Source organism: Schistocerca serialis, chromosome 4, assembly GCF_023864345.2.
Source record: "Schistocerca serialis cubense isolate TAMUIC-IGC-003099 chromosome 4, iqSchSeri2.2, whole genome shotgun sequence".
NCBI lineage: Eukaryota > Metazoa > Arthropoda > Insecta > Orthoptera > Acrididae > Schistocerca > Schistocerca serialis.
The window spans coordinates 486,691,318-486,706,555 of record NC_064641.1 but is presented as its reverse complement, the minus strand read 5'-3'; the positions used below and the strand labels follow the sequence as shown (position 1 = coordinate 486,706,555).

The following is a 15,238-nucleotide window of genomic DNA, read 5'->3' as shown; positions in this document are numbered from 1 at the left end:
GTAAATGTGGTAACGTGAACAATGGCGACGTTATTACCAAATGCGTCCAAACGGGACCAACTTGACTGCCGTTCTTTTCTTGGCCGCCGAAGGACAATTACCGGTAGACATCCATCACAGAATGAACGATGTGTCTGGGGCAGCATGTATGTCGAAAACCACCACTGTGTAATGCTGCACTAAGTTCCGTGCTGATTCGACTCAAGACGCCGGATGATCTGAAGGGCCAGCCTCAGCCATGAAGACACTCGACCACCCGCTCTCGAGTCCCGATCTCTCCTCACGTGATTATCGCGCCCTCGGTCCCTAAAAAACCCTTCAGGTATTACAGATTCCTGTCGTACGAGGATGTGCAGTAGGCAGTTACGGACTTCTTTACGCAGTGGGACACGGTGTTTCACCAAACGTGTTTTTTCAATCTGGTGCGTCGGCGGGATGGTGTCTCAGTGCTAACGGCGATTTTGCCTGATTGGCATACCGTTTCTGGACTGTGTGGCTTTCTGACGGAAACATTTTGATCGCCTCTTATAAGATAGCTAAAGTCGCCAGAGAGGCAGTTCTCAGGTTGTGCTTGATGATGGAAACAGAACTTAAGAAAAATCAAAGTTTCGTAGGATCTGGCGATCAAGAAAAATCGTTCAACAATGTCAGATTGTGCAAGATGTCGGAAATTTTCAGGAATGTAAGTGTAAGTTAAAGGGAATGATATATAATTTACGATATGTACAAGAATGATGGAGAAAAATAATAATGGAAGACCAAGAATGGACTGCTCAGATTGGAAAGAATATAAGAGGTGGATGCCCATAATATACATCTAGAAGCAATGACAGAAAAAATATAAAGGTTTAGGAGTGGGATTAAAATTCAGTGTGAAAGGATATTAACGATAAGAGTCGCTGACGAGACTGCTACACTCGGCGAAACCGAGGAAATGCTGCACGAGCTGCGCAGTGTAATAAGCACACACTATGGATTAGATTCGCAGTAAATCGAAGAAAGACAAAAGTAATGAGGAGTAGCAGAAGTGAGACTAGGGATAAGCTTAGCAACGGAATTGAGGATCGCAAGCTAACCGAAGTGAAGAAATTCTGCTACCTTGTAAGTAAGGTAAGACATGAGTAACGGAGTAAAGAGGACATAAAAAGCAGACAAGTACAGGCATAGAGGGCATTCCTGGCCAAGATAAGTCTGCTGCTATCAAACACAGGCTTAATCTGAGTAAGAAATTTCCGAGAATCTGCGTTTGAGATGTGGTGATATAGAAGAATGTTGAAAGTTAAGCGAACGAATAAGATAACAAATGAGGAGGAAATGATGATATGGAGAACACTGACAAGAAGAAAGGACGACATGATGGGACATGTGTAAGACATTATACTTCCATGGGACTTGTGAGAGCTGTGAAGAGCAAAAATAGTAGAGGAAGATGGAGACTAATTCATCCAGCCAATAATTAAGTGCTGCTCTGAGATGAACATCAAGTAGGTTCCAGGATATCATTCCATATTTCAGGGTATCTTCTCTCGAAGCACTGTTGGACAACATGTTGCACGGTCTGCACCGCTGCTCCGCAGTCACATTCAGTGCTATGGCCCATTTTTAAAGGTTAGACTATAGCCGTAGTTCTGGTGTGGCCTTTTCGGATCCTCTTTAGATGGCGTCAAATCTTGCTAGGTAGTTCAGACCCTGGCGCTGGTACAGTGGGGTCTTCGTAGACCTTACAATAGAAACTCATTTGAAGTTTCCATTTCTCTCCCCGTGCTACTTCCAGGAGAGTGTGTTAAACGGTTCAAAAAGGCATAAGCTGCCCACACGTGTCAGCTTGACTTCCAGCGGGGTCGCGGAGCGTTACTGTTGGATGTAGGAGACAAGGAGCATCTTCCGTTCTCTCAGTGTGGCTTGCTGTTGTCTCAGGTTCAGTTACAAATATCGCCAATATTTCACATGCTCGCGTTTTGTCTTATTAAGAGACAGTGCGGAACTGTGTTGAACGCCTTTCAGAAGTTGAGGAACACACACAAACCCAATCGCCGGTATCTACTGCGTTATTGTTCTCGTTATCGAAGAGTAACCCGGGTTTCAAACGATCTCTGTTCGTAGTACCCATATTTATTTCTATTAACACATTTTAGGTCCCTCTAAACAGTTGTGCTCTAACAATCAGTGCCGTATTTAGGATCTACAGATCCCTAGGCTGAACATGCCGTATGGCCCCTAGAAGGAGAAGTTCTATGGTAACTAAACTGTAAAAATAGCATTTTAAAGAAATTTTAGAATTAAAATCCTGTGAATGTAGCATCTGAGATTTAGTATATAATCATAAAAGATTTTATTAGACAATTTATGATTTAATGAACTGGCTGGATTAAGAGAACAGAAAGAACTGAAATAATAAAGGTATTGAATGCGCTTGATAAAAATCGCTATGACTGAGAGTAATTAAAAAGACAAGAACAAAACCTTGGGTTCCAAATCCTTAGAAAAGTCAGTATTCCGATTTTAACAATAGCGGAGTGTAATTATAAGGAAAAGGAATGTAACAATAATTCAAATATTAAATACTTTTACTTCAAATACAATACTTCCCCGAAATGTCTCACTAACAAACAAAGTTAATTGAAACTGGTATTTCACAGATTCATGAGCTCACGAATCCGTATCTGGTGGTAGGAAGCAAGAGATATTATGAGTCCTGGCTCGGATAAAATGAGGTACCGAGAAAATCCTCTTTCCGAGCTAACGTATTCACTTCATAGTCCAAAATTCCCTCACTGTTCTTTTAAAATTTTGGATCAACGCGTTTGACGGACTCCACTGGAAGTTCGACGCAAAGGGGGGCGGGACTTGAGACGTGAATGCTGACTTACGAGGGGCATTCAATTGAGTAATGCAAGACATCTTTGTTCTGAAAGTAATTGGCTTTATTCAGTATTCCAATACACCGTATGATTCCCCACTGCTTTGGCTACAAAAATCTACAGTATGATGCCATTACGCCACCTTCATGGGAGGGCCCGTATGCCAGCGCGGTACAATCTTCTGCTGGTCTTGGTGCTTCATTAACCCTCCATCATCCACGTACTGCTTCCCGCAGAGCGCATCTTTTATAGAGCCAAACAGATGGAACTCCGAAGGTACGACACTGGTCTGTAGTGTGAATGAGGAACAATCCTACGAAGTTTTGTAAGCTCCTCTTGGGTGCGCAGACTTGTTTAAGGCCTTTGCATTATCATGCAGAAGGAAAAGTTCTTTTGAATTTTTATGGTGGACGAGGAGACTAAAGTCGTTTCCTCAGTTACCTGAGGGTAGCACAATACACTTCAGAGTTGATCATTGCACCATGAGGGAGGACATCAAACAGAATAACTCCTTCAGAGTCCCAGAAGACCGTCGCCATGACTTTACCGGCTGAGGGTGCGGCTTTGAACTGTCTCTTCTGAGGAGCATAGGTGTGGCGACGCTGCATGGATTGCCGTTTTTTTTCCTGGTTCGAAGTGATGAAGCCATGTTTCAAGTGACGGAGTGATGAAGTCGTGTTCGACAAATACTTGCCACGATCAGCTTCGCAGCACGCAAGCAATTCCGCACAGATGGTCCTTTGTTGCTCTTTATGGTATTGTTAGGCGGCGAGGCACACAGCTGGTGGACGAGTGTGCCAGCGCTACCTGTAGAGACCTCCAGGTGAGCAGCGAGGTGTCTGATTGTGATCGGCGAACGAGTGTCCGCACGTTCCAACATTTCTGGAGTCACCGCACTGAGATCGGACAGGTTTCCGCGAGCTTATTGTGATATGACAGACGCTTCACCCAACGACTCATCGTGCTTTTTTCACTGCCAGGTCTCCGGAGATATTCCGTAATCGCCTATGAAAATCTGCGATGCTCTGGTTCCCCGCCAAAAGAAACTCAATTACAGCTCACTGACTGGAATGCACCTCCGTTTCAAACGCCATTTTGAAGGCTACGTACAGCTCCGGCACTTATCGGAACATCATGAAAGAGAAAGGCAGAAGCGGTAATATTCCACGATATCCCGCGACAAATTCCGCATTTTTTCAGCCGAAACTGCCAGAGAAACAATTAGTTGCATTATTTATTGAACGCCCCACGTAATTCATATGAGCTGCCGCTCATAAAATACCTGGACGTTACTCCTCTCTATATAATTGTTGTGTTTTAAAAGAAATAACTACTTCATTTTGAAGTGTTTGTGGCGCATATATATTTATGGTGTTGGCCCCTATGTGGTGTGGACTCGTGAGCTCCAGCCTTTATAACCTTTGATTAAATGAAGCCCTGCTAACTACGCTGCCAGACAGAAAAAGTGAAACAACTTCAAGACACGGTCGGATGTCAATATAACTTCATACATGTACACATCATTCTCTGTGACAGGTAGTACGGCTGCCAAATAGTATTAGCGTTTTTAGTGTTTACCGTTTTAACAGACCAGGTGGGGTATACAAGGGGCGTGAAAACCATCAGTTTTTGAGTAATCACTTGTAAGTACATAGAGATGCCACGTTCTCGTGTGAGACTGTGTTATTAGCACCTGACAGAGTTTTAAAGGGGCCACTTCGAGAGTCCGCATTTGGGCTCCTGGGCGAATTTTTCAACATACAGGATTTGTGGGGATTTCAGATATGGTGATGGACCGATGTTGGACCAAATGGGATCATGAGGGCAAGCATATTCGTCGTCAAGATTCCAGTCGACACCATTTCACCACCGCAAGGGAGAACCACCTTGTTGTGTTCTATGGACATAGCAACCCATACGCACCTGTGGGCCTGCCATCAGAGATCAAATAATTGAGGCCCTGCAACATTCTCTGTCATACGGCACCATTAATCGGATTCCAACATCACCCAGACAAGGAAATCACCGTCCCATTTGTAGGCTGCCGTTAAAACTACGACACAAACGGCTGCGTTTGCAGTCCTGCCACGACCGGGAAGCATAGACTCCTGACGAATGGCGCCGCACAGTGTTCAGCGATGACTCACGGTTCTGTACTAGCTCGGATGACCATCGTCGCGAAGGACGGTGGCGACTTGGAGAGTAGTCCCAATCTTCCAGTGTTTTGGAGAGGTTCAAATGGCTCTAAGCACTATGGGACTTAACATCTGAGATCATCAGTCCCCTAGACTTAGAACTATGTAAACCTAACTAACCTAAGGACATCCCACACATACATGACCGAGGCAGGATTCGAACCTGCGACCGTAGCAGCAGCGCGGTTCCAGACTGAAGCCCCTAGAAACACTCGGTCACAGCGGCCGGCTTTTGGAGAGGAATAGCGTCATTACTGCTAGCGTCATGGTGTGGCGAGTCATCGGGCGTCGAGGGAACTCTTATGACACATCCTGTGTCATTATTTGTTGCCTTTGATGAGACATGATCGAGGTGCCATTTTGCAACAGAAAAATGTTCGTATGCACATGGTACGTGTCTCTACGAACTGTGAGCGTGGTTACTGTGGCCAGTAGAATCCCCAGATCTGTTCCTAACAGAACCTGTGTGGAATCAGCTCGGACGTCACCTCCATTCCAGTGCCAACATCCAGGATATTAAGGAGGAGTTACTACAGCTGTGGGCCAAATTGCCTTACAAGACGATACCAAGGCTTTATGACATCCTTCTCGACCGGTTAGTGCATGCATCCAGGCGAGAGAGGGTGCTTCTTCGTACCGATAAGAGGGCTCATACTACCAAATCTTTGTAAATTTTACTCCACTGTGTAACTTATGAAATAACACTACGTACCGTCTCAAATGGTGAAGTTTCATTTCGTTTCCTCTTGCTCGTGTGGACGCTTCACTTTTTTTGTCAGACAGTATACGAGCGACAAGTTTATGATATGTGTTCTAGAAGCCACAAAGCAGTTACAGAGGTTACATTGTCACAAGAACGTGCTTACCCTGGTCTGCACGACGCAGTTCCTGTCGGGCGAGAGCGAGAGCCGCACGTAGGAGTCTGGGCTGTCGGCCAGCTCCTTGGCCTCCAGCACGGTCACCACCAGCTCGCCACTGCTGCTCGTCCCCGGAAACACAGAGAAACAAGCTGTTAACTGAGTGTACGTTCTGCCGCGGAATGAGTCAGTTGACACAAGAGTTTTCTGGCGATGCCGACGCGTCGTATTGTAAACTCACTACTGTACCGACATTTCGGCCACAATGATTGTTTCCTTCCCCTCAATCTACTGGAAATAATTTTTGTCCAGGGTCCATTATACAGGAAGATTCAGAATTCCTATTACACAGTTATAGGTATTGTAGGGGTGTCTCAGGACAGCAATATTTGGTAATAATCACATGTTGCAAATTGCTCTGTTTGGAAGATAAACGACTTTGAAAGAACGCCAAAAGATACGCTGCAGCTGAACAACAACGTATGCTCGATGTAGAGACCACGAGTTCTGTTGCACAAAGTTTACCTGAGAACAATGTACTCATGCACATGGTCCGAAAGTCCTGAACTGTCCTGTATGACCTACTCTGTAGCCATTTCACGGGCAAGAAGATCGTCCTGTGGTTCCACAGGAGCGTCGTAACAATACTCTTTATGTAGACGCACAGGAAAAAGTCTAGAGGTATTATGTCGGGCGAATGCGGTGGCCAACGAAACGGTCTACAGCGACCCATCCGCCTGTGCCCGAATGCTTAGTGAAGGTGCTGACAGACGCAGAGCGAAAAGTGGACTGGAGCGCCATGACGCTGGAACTACATCATCAGACGAGTATGCAACGGCACATCTGCCAAACGCTGCACCAGTACGCCTTGTAGGGAGGCCAACTAGCTGTGACCAGTTAGACGGGGCGGTACAGTACATGGGTCAATGAGACGACCGTGGATAATACCAACCCACACGTTACACCGAAACGATGTTGAAATCCATGGGATTGTCTGCCATGAGGGTTTTTCTCACTCGAAATGTGGCTGTTACGAAGGTTGAGCAGACCTTCGTTTGTGAAATGCACTTCACCTGTAAAAGAATGATTCGAGGAAAATCTGCAACGTCGACACAGCGGTGTAGGAACAATGATAGGTACGTGGCGTAAATTCAGCTGGATTCAGCACATGCCCCATTGTAGGTAGTATGGGTGAAGCTGCTACTCTGGAACACATCCACGGAACCTGTGATGTTGCGGGTACTCGTCGACTGTTTCTGGGCGAACAGTAGAAGGACTTACTCTCCAACGTCAACAGCGCGGCCTTGTAGGTGCCGATTTCCTGAAGCTGTCGTCCCAGTTTTGCATAAATGGCATGTGATGGACAGGCACGACCTGGAAATCGTTTTTGATACAGGCGACCGTTAATCGACCATTTTGTCCACTTTCATCGTAGATGAGCAACATGTCGGTATATTCAGAAAACGTATCTGTAATGCACCGCCTTTTTCTATCACTCAGTGGCGGCTGATGTGCAAGGGCGTCAACTCATTGGACTGTTCTCTGATGACACTTGAATGACGTCACACAAGACATCAAATGAGATGAGACACCGACCTCTATCAATGTGTATTGCCTTCCCATCATTCAGAGTCGTTTATCTTCTTAACGGCGTATTTACGGACATGGTTTACGACTGGATATTCCTGTCCTGAGTTCCCTCTATAGCGCCAATAAAAGTTAATCAAAAGAATAAAGATATTAGCTTTTAGTGGGTATTGCAATAAATCAATGGGGGAAGTTTCAAATTTGTGCTGGGCTGGGACTCGAACCCGGAGTCTTCCGTTTCTCATGAACATCCGGACACGATCCCCGATGGACACAAATTTCCAACTTATTCGCACACTACTGCCCATTACTCTTACTAATCACTGTGATAACTGATTCCCGCAGGAGTTCGGGGGTGTTTGTGCATCTGTATGGAAGGAATCATTGGCCGTTTGGCTCTAGTTGTATTTAGAATGTCACATAATTTGTGAGGCGATTTTACGCGTGAAAACAAACTGAGAAAGCAATTGTGTCAAATAAAGACAAGGTTGGAGACCGTGGCTGTCACATGAAATAAATTGGTAATGGTGTACAAAGACCAGCCATAAATTGGTTTTAGGTGACTATTTAAAAAATACCGTTACTGGCTTCAAATTTTTCACAATTTATCGTCAGACAGTTTTTTTTCTCGCTTTCATCAAAATAAATTATACATTGGTTTCCTGTGAGTTGACCTAGGATAAACAATAATTCAAAACTACAAACGTGTAACCAAATGGTTGCGCTACATATTTGTATTGGAATGTAACTTAGGTGAAATGTCCATCTGGCGCATTAGTTTTTGCATTTTTCTTCCAATAAAGTACATTCTCAAGGATGTTTGTATTTTCACAGTCACAAACGTTGGGCTGCATTGTAAACCGCGCTCGGTATGTTGTAAAACAAAACATATGGTGCACATTGAAAATTTTTTTGTGACCGAACGAAAGTGGTTTACAATGCAGTGCAACGTTTGTGACTGCGAAAATACAAACATCCTTGAGGATGGATTTCATTGGAAAAAAAATGCAAAAACGAATGCGCCAGATGGACATTTCACGCAAGTTTTATTCCAACACAAATATGTTCCGCAACCATTTGGTTACACGTTTCTGATTCTGAATTATTGTTTATCCTAGGGCAACTCACAGGAAACCAATGTATAATTTGTTCTGATGAAAGAAAGAAAAAAACCATCTGATGATAAATTGTGAAAAATTCGAAACCGTAACGGTATTTTTTAAATAAAGTCATCAAAAATCAGTTTGTTTCTGGTTGCTGTACACCATCAACAATTTATATACCAAAAGATCTTGTGAACATGTGTCCGATTTTCGATCGTTATGGGAGTGGAGGAGAATGAAACTACACACATTCATTGATGATTATGAAGACAAATGTGAATATTACTCACCAAAATGCTGTGTCTGATCCATCTAACAAGAAGTGTTCAAAAAGTTCCCCACCAATCTCACTACACTTGTCGACACATTGGAGGGTGTGTTGTGTTGCACATCGAACATGACCTCGGCAGGCTTTAATGCAGCCAGCAGCGTCGGTGATGGGAAAGACAAGTTCTTCAACTGGGACATTTTCGTAGCGTACACATCCTCCTTTAACCAGCCCCATAGACAGAAGTCTAAGGTGGTTAGGCCGGGAGACCTGGCAGGCCAGTTAATGGGACCGCCACGGTCAATGTACAGTTGAAGAAATGCGTTATTCAGATACTGGGATACTTGTCTGGTACAGTGAATCGGTGGTCCATTATGTTGCAGTTACATTTGCTGTCGTTGCTGTAGTGCCACGTCTTTCAAAAGTGCGGGTAGGTCTTCTATCAGCAAATGTGCGTATGCTGGAGCTGCCGTGCGATTTGGCAGAAACACAGGCCGTATCACAGGATTTCAATCACACCACATCAGACGTTCACTGATAAACTAACTTGGAATCTTGTTCAACTAATGTTATGTGGGTTCTCTATCGCCTATGATGAGAACTGTGGTTGTTCATGATACCATTGGGTGTACATGTAGCCTCATCTTTTAATAAAGTGTATTGCATGATGTCTCTGTGTGCTGCCAACGGTTCACAAAATTGTCATATGCTTACTGAAACACCTGGATACAGATGCTGGACGAGCTGCACATGGAATGGGTACAGGCTCTCACAATGTAACGTAGGCTCACTCGCGTTTGTGGAATATCGAGCTGGCGGTTAACTCGCCGTGTACTGTTGGTGGGATTCTGTTGTACCTTTGCAATAGTGTCTCCCCTTTCCTCAGCCGACTGGACGGCTTTGTGTTCTGATATTACGGATACACTGGTTAGTGTTCTGCATTCACTTGATGTTCGAAAAAACCTGGAAAATGCCAGGCACAGGGGGTTCGTCGATCAGGGAAACGTCTCTGATATTTTGTCAGAACTGCATGGCCATTGGGAATGCAGTACCCACCCACACACAACGTGTCTGCTTATTCTAGACGGATGAACGTATGCAGCATGTTGTTATTCACGGACGCCACGGACTTCCTCAATTAAACAACACTCAAGCACGACACGCACACGGCCTCGCGACTGCTCACTGATCCAACCCACGGCTGCACACTAGTGATGGGGAGCTCGTGAATGAGTCGTTCAAATGAACGCTTCACTCCAGTGAAGTGTGAACTAACCACTCAATTTCAATGAACTGGCACTTCAAACTCTTCACAGATAGCACACTCCACACTTTTGTCTAGTTCACTCACTCTCTTCCCCTCTCCCTCTCCCACAACATCGGCGCTATGTCACTCATTCTCCCTTCACTTCAATCCTCCCTCTACTGCCTGTCGACGAATCGCGCGGTGAAATACACTGAGAGCAACAGTCGCACTTTGCTTTCCCATCACCTAAACCGGCGAAGAAACCCCAAATTTCACTACTTTTAGGCGATCGTGAGTTGCTAGCCATTGTATAAGCGTGAACAGAAACAAAAACTGCTTGCCGAATAAAATAATGAGGGATTTTACCTGAAATCGTACCAATGACTACAGGTGACAGTTTACGTTTTGAATTTAGAGGGTTATTCTTCTCAACAAAAATAAAATATACAGGAAAACTTCTGAATAATTACGTAACGTAGGTATATAGACTTTGTGACAGTGGTAAACACACTCATTCCATTTTGGATTAAATTTTAAAAGGAACATAAAATTGGACTGCATTTCGTTGGTAGCCCTAGTTTTCAGTCCATGAATAAAACAAATAAGGTTTCACTTGGCAGATGAAGACTTTTTTTGGCGCTACATGAGAAAATGTCGAGCAAGATTAAACGTAATAGCTTCTTTATATGTGACATGCTTCTCTGTTTATCTTTCCTTTGTCCCCTTCGACCATGCTCCATTTAAGTTAACTCACGTCAGACGCTGTGAGACGCAAAACGTTGCGTGCACGTTACAGCATAGTTCGGCCATCTGTTGGTAAAATTATGAAGTATTACGAAGCTTTATTGTACGAGCGAGGCGAAGCGAGCGTAGCCGCGGCGGAGCGGCGAACTGGGCAACTTCGCCAGGCTTCCGTACTTCATGAATGAACTACTTCATTTGAACGCTTCACGGCAAAGAGTGAAATGAATGAAGTAGTTCACGGGAATGAACGAGTTCGACCCATCTCTACTGCACACTGGGCACACTTGCAGCTGTTGCCTCGGTGCGACACCACAGAGCTGCCATCTGTTGAGAACTCTCACAGCTCCAGTAGGACGGATCAGTCACCTGTCCCACAATCATTCCGTCCACCACAGCGCCTACACAGCATGTCGGTAAGTAATATTCACACTTGTGTTTATATTCATTCATGGATGTGTGTTGTCTTCAACCTGATCCAGTTCTATGACGATCCAAAATCGAGCATTTTGTTCATAGGACTTTTTCCGTTTATTGTCACATGCAGAAGCACCTCATAAATTACGTGACATTCCTACTGAATCATCCTGTGTGGCAGCTACGTCATAACACCCCTTGTATCTCCCCAACCGTAATAGATACAAAGATGTCATTTGGACAGTGAATTGCAGGGACAGGGGCTACCTGAATACATCACATTTCATGTTTGTGCTATTTTTTATTACAGAGACATGAGACCAGCTTTGTTTTTTTTTAAATGGAACCCTATGTTAAATTTTAGTGTAACATGATAGGCTTAAAAAGACGATTTCAAATATGTGTATATAATAATATTTAGGCGAATAATTTTTGAGACACAGGTATGTTCTCGTATCGTGTTCGTCGTTGTCCAGTGCGACCTTTCCTGTTGACCACTGAGGAACTTAACAGGGAAGGCGTTGTTTTCCTGCTTATCGATAACACAGCAAGACGACGCACGAGGTAGCTGGAGAGAAGGGTATAAATGTGCTGCTGGGGTAATGAGACATCGCATTGTCGTCACAGTTTCTTGGGGCAGACATGTACACCAATTAAGAAAATTTAGATATGCTTCTAGCGTATGGTGGAAGCAGAAGAAATGCTGTTAGAGTAATAAAGCGAAATGAAGAGCTGTATCCTGATCGTGAGCGTCCTACGCGCCAGCTTCTTGCACGTATTTGCAATAAACTACTTGTATCAGGATCATGGAACGCCATACAGAGGACAAGGCAGAAAACTGCAACTGGCGAGGTACATGAAGAGGGCGTTCTAGCCTTGGCGCATAACGACCCTACTGTTTCGTCGGGCGACGTACCGCCTCAGAATGTTCTAGCATATTGCACCGGCATAGATTTCACCCGTTTCACCTCTCATTACATCAAGCACTCTCCCGTGTGGATTTCGAACGGCGCCAGGAATTTTGCCGGTTTGCTCTGCAGCGCCTACAAGATGATCCAACGTTTTTTCAACGGGTGCTTTTTACTGATGAAGCGACTTTCACCAACCACGGTAATGTGAATTGCATAATATGCATTACTGGTCAATAGAGAACCCTCACTGGCTTCGACAGGTACATTATCAGCAACCGTGGAGTGTTAACGTATGGTGCGGCATCGTCGGAAATGTCATTGTGGAGCCGTGCGTCATTCCGGGTATACTAAATGACAATAACTATGCACTGTTCCTGCGAAACGTTCTGGCCATTTTGCTGGAAGAGGTACCACTAGCTACGCGTCAGTGCATATGGTTCCAACATGACGGCAGTCCGACTCACTCTTCCCGTGTGGCTACAGAGCTGTTAAATGAAAAGTTCCCGGATTGTTGGACAGGACGACGTGCTGCTGAAGTGAACTGGCTAGCCCGGTCTCCTCATTTGACCACTCTTGATTTTTTTCTGTGGGGAGCAATCAAACATAGGGTGTATGCTCAAGTAGCAACTACGCCAGACGATATGAAGCAATTAATCATCGAAGCGTGCGCTGATATCTCACGTGACACCCTCCCAGCCGTTCACAAATCAATCGAACGGCGACTACAAATGTGCATTGCAGCAGAGGGGAAGCATTTTGAGCACATGCTCCAGAAAAGTTTTGTATCATGTACAGTATGTATTTTGCATATTTGTGTGTATTTGGTTTGTATTGTGATCAGTAGTAAATATTTTCAAATAAAAAACAAATACATACGAAATAATTGTGACCAATAAGGGCTTCCTCAATTACATTTGTATTTCTGTTATTTAAAATGTATTAACATCTTGTAGTATTTTAATACTGTATGTTGTCTATTATTTTGGTATCACAGTTGTGAAATAACTGAATAATATTTGCGCGACATCATCAGTTAATTTTTACACAAAATATCGCAGTATGTATTACTATTGTCGGGTAAATGGGCGTGTTTGTGTAAGGACGAACTCGCGACGTTTACCATGTACTCTACACAACAGGAGAGGTCGCCTTCGACAACGTCGCTTCGTAGGACGAACACGATACGAGAACATATCTGTGTCTCAAAAATTATTCGCCTAAATATTATGATATACACATATATGAAACCGACTTCTTAAGCCCATCATGTAACGCTAAAATTTAACATAGGTTCCATTTAAAAAAGCAAAGATGGCTTCATACCTCTGTGATAAAAACTAGCACAAACGTGAAATGTGATGTATCCAAGTAGCCCATGTCCCTGCAATTTACTGTCCAAACGGCATCTTTGTATCTGTAACGGTTGGGGAGATACAAGGGGTGTTATGACTTAGCTGCCTCACCCTGTATATAGTATTTGGAATACTTATCGCTGGTAATGAACTTATGTGTACGAAAGGTAGAGTTGTGATTTCAACAATGTGTATGTGGGAACTGGGAATCATAGAGATTGGTAATTAATAATAAATTGAGCTGTTGGCTAAGAGCACACGGTCATTGCCAGACGCGATTGTGACCGATGGATGTGAGCTCTGCTATTGGTTAAGCAACGTGACTGCCGAAAGCTAATTAGACTGCGGTAGTAGTTGACTAGTAGCTTACAACCTGTCGCTCTCGAGGCCGACGCAGAGGTACCCTGCGACGGGCGCCTCCTGGAGGTCTCCCAGCACGACGGACGTGTCCGAGCAGACCGACTCGCAGGAGGCGGCGCGCCGCAGCCCGGCCGGCACGTCGCACACCTCCAGGTCGGTGGCGGGCGCACTGGGGGCGGCTGGGGGCGGCTGCTGCTGCGGCGGCGGCAGCGGCAGCGGCGGCGGCGCCAGCGGCGGCGGGGGCGGCGGCGGCGGCGGCGAGGGCGCGGGCCGCAGCGGCTGCGGCGGGATCGCCATGGCGCCCACGCCGGCCGCCGCCGCAGCCGCGCCCCCGAACCGCAGCGCCACCTCCAGGCTCGTGTCCGACTCCGCGCGCACCTGCCGGAACGCCAACCACCGCAGCTACAATCGCGCTCTACCAGAACTACGGTTCGCTAGTTTTGGTACGCTACATAAAAGGATTACCGGTAGTATTGGTAGAGATGGTAGGGAAAGAAACACAAATGAATGCATAAGAGAGAAAATGAGAGTCGACGACTTCTTTGTTTTTTTTTTGTTTGTTTTGCACATTATTAGAACTGCACATCATTCAGTGCTAGTCCATTGTGTACTATATATTCTTATAGAATATAAATAGAATTTTAGTGTATAAGCAATAAAAATTAGCTGAAAGCGCAACTTTTGCGCCTTTATGTAACCAAAGCAGTTACTTCTGGTGGACGCGCAGTTACCATTCGCAAACATAAAAATATGTATAACTGTTGTTGTTATTTTGTACTCAATAGAACGTCCTTCATCATAATCAAAGTTACTTATGAATAACACAAACATGTTTTATGTGAGTTCGACGAAGTACTAAGCGATGTTTAATATGTTCCTTCTTGTGCGTCATTTTTATTTTTATTTTACCTTTTTGTTAAGGAAATTGTGTTCTCTAGCATTATATGATGAATCTCTATTGTTTGTTTCAATGTTACCACAATATCCTTCTGTTTCACCTTACAAATCAGCAGTGTTGTGTGATGTCCTTAGGTTAGTTAGGTTTAAGTAGTTCTAAGTTCTAGGGGACTGATGACCATCGATGTTAAGTCCCATAGTCCTCAGAGCCATCTGAACCATTTTTGAACAAATCAGCGATTTTCGGATAAAAGCTGAATTAAACATTGACGTTTCCAGCTTTCCTATAAATACGGTTTATTCTTAACTGACAGACAGGAGGGTAACTATGTAGAATAAAAATGTTCCAAGGGTTACCCGGCCCCTTATACATTGTAGCGCCAAAGAAACTGGTATAGCCATGCGTATTCAGATACAAAGGTTCATAAACAGACAGAATACAT

At 44.5% G+C, this 15,238-nt stretch overlaps 1 protein-coding gene across 1 annotated transcript in view; it reads right to left on the bottom strand.

Annotated features, from left to right (window-relative positions):
- LOC126474569 (synaptotagmin-12-like) overlaps positions 1–15,238 on the bottom strand; it is a 102,961-nt gene that overhangs the window by 27,923 nt on the left and 59,800 nt on the right. Inside the window, exons 4-6 of the mRNA XM_050102046.1 lie at positions 14,205–14,276; positions 13,912–14,045; positions 5,923–6,034 (exon numbers count right to left, since the gene is read on the bottom strand). Of these exons, the coding sequence (XP_049958003.1) occupies positions 5,923–6,034; positions 13,912–14,045; positions 14,205–14,276 (318 nt within the window). The remainder of the gene's footprint in view (positions 1–5,922; positions 6,035–13,911; positions 14,046–14,204; positions 14,277–15,238) is intronic.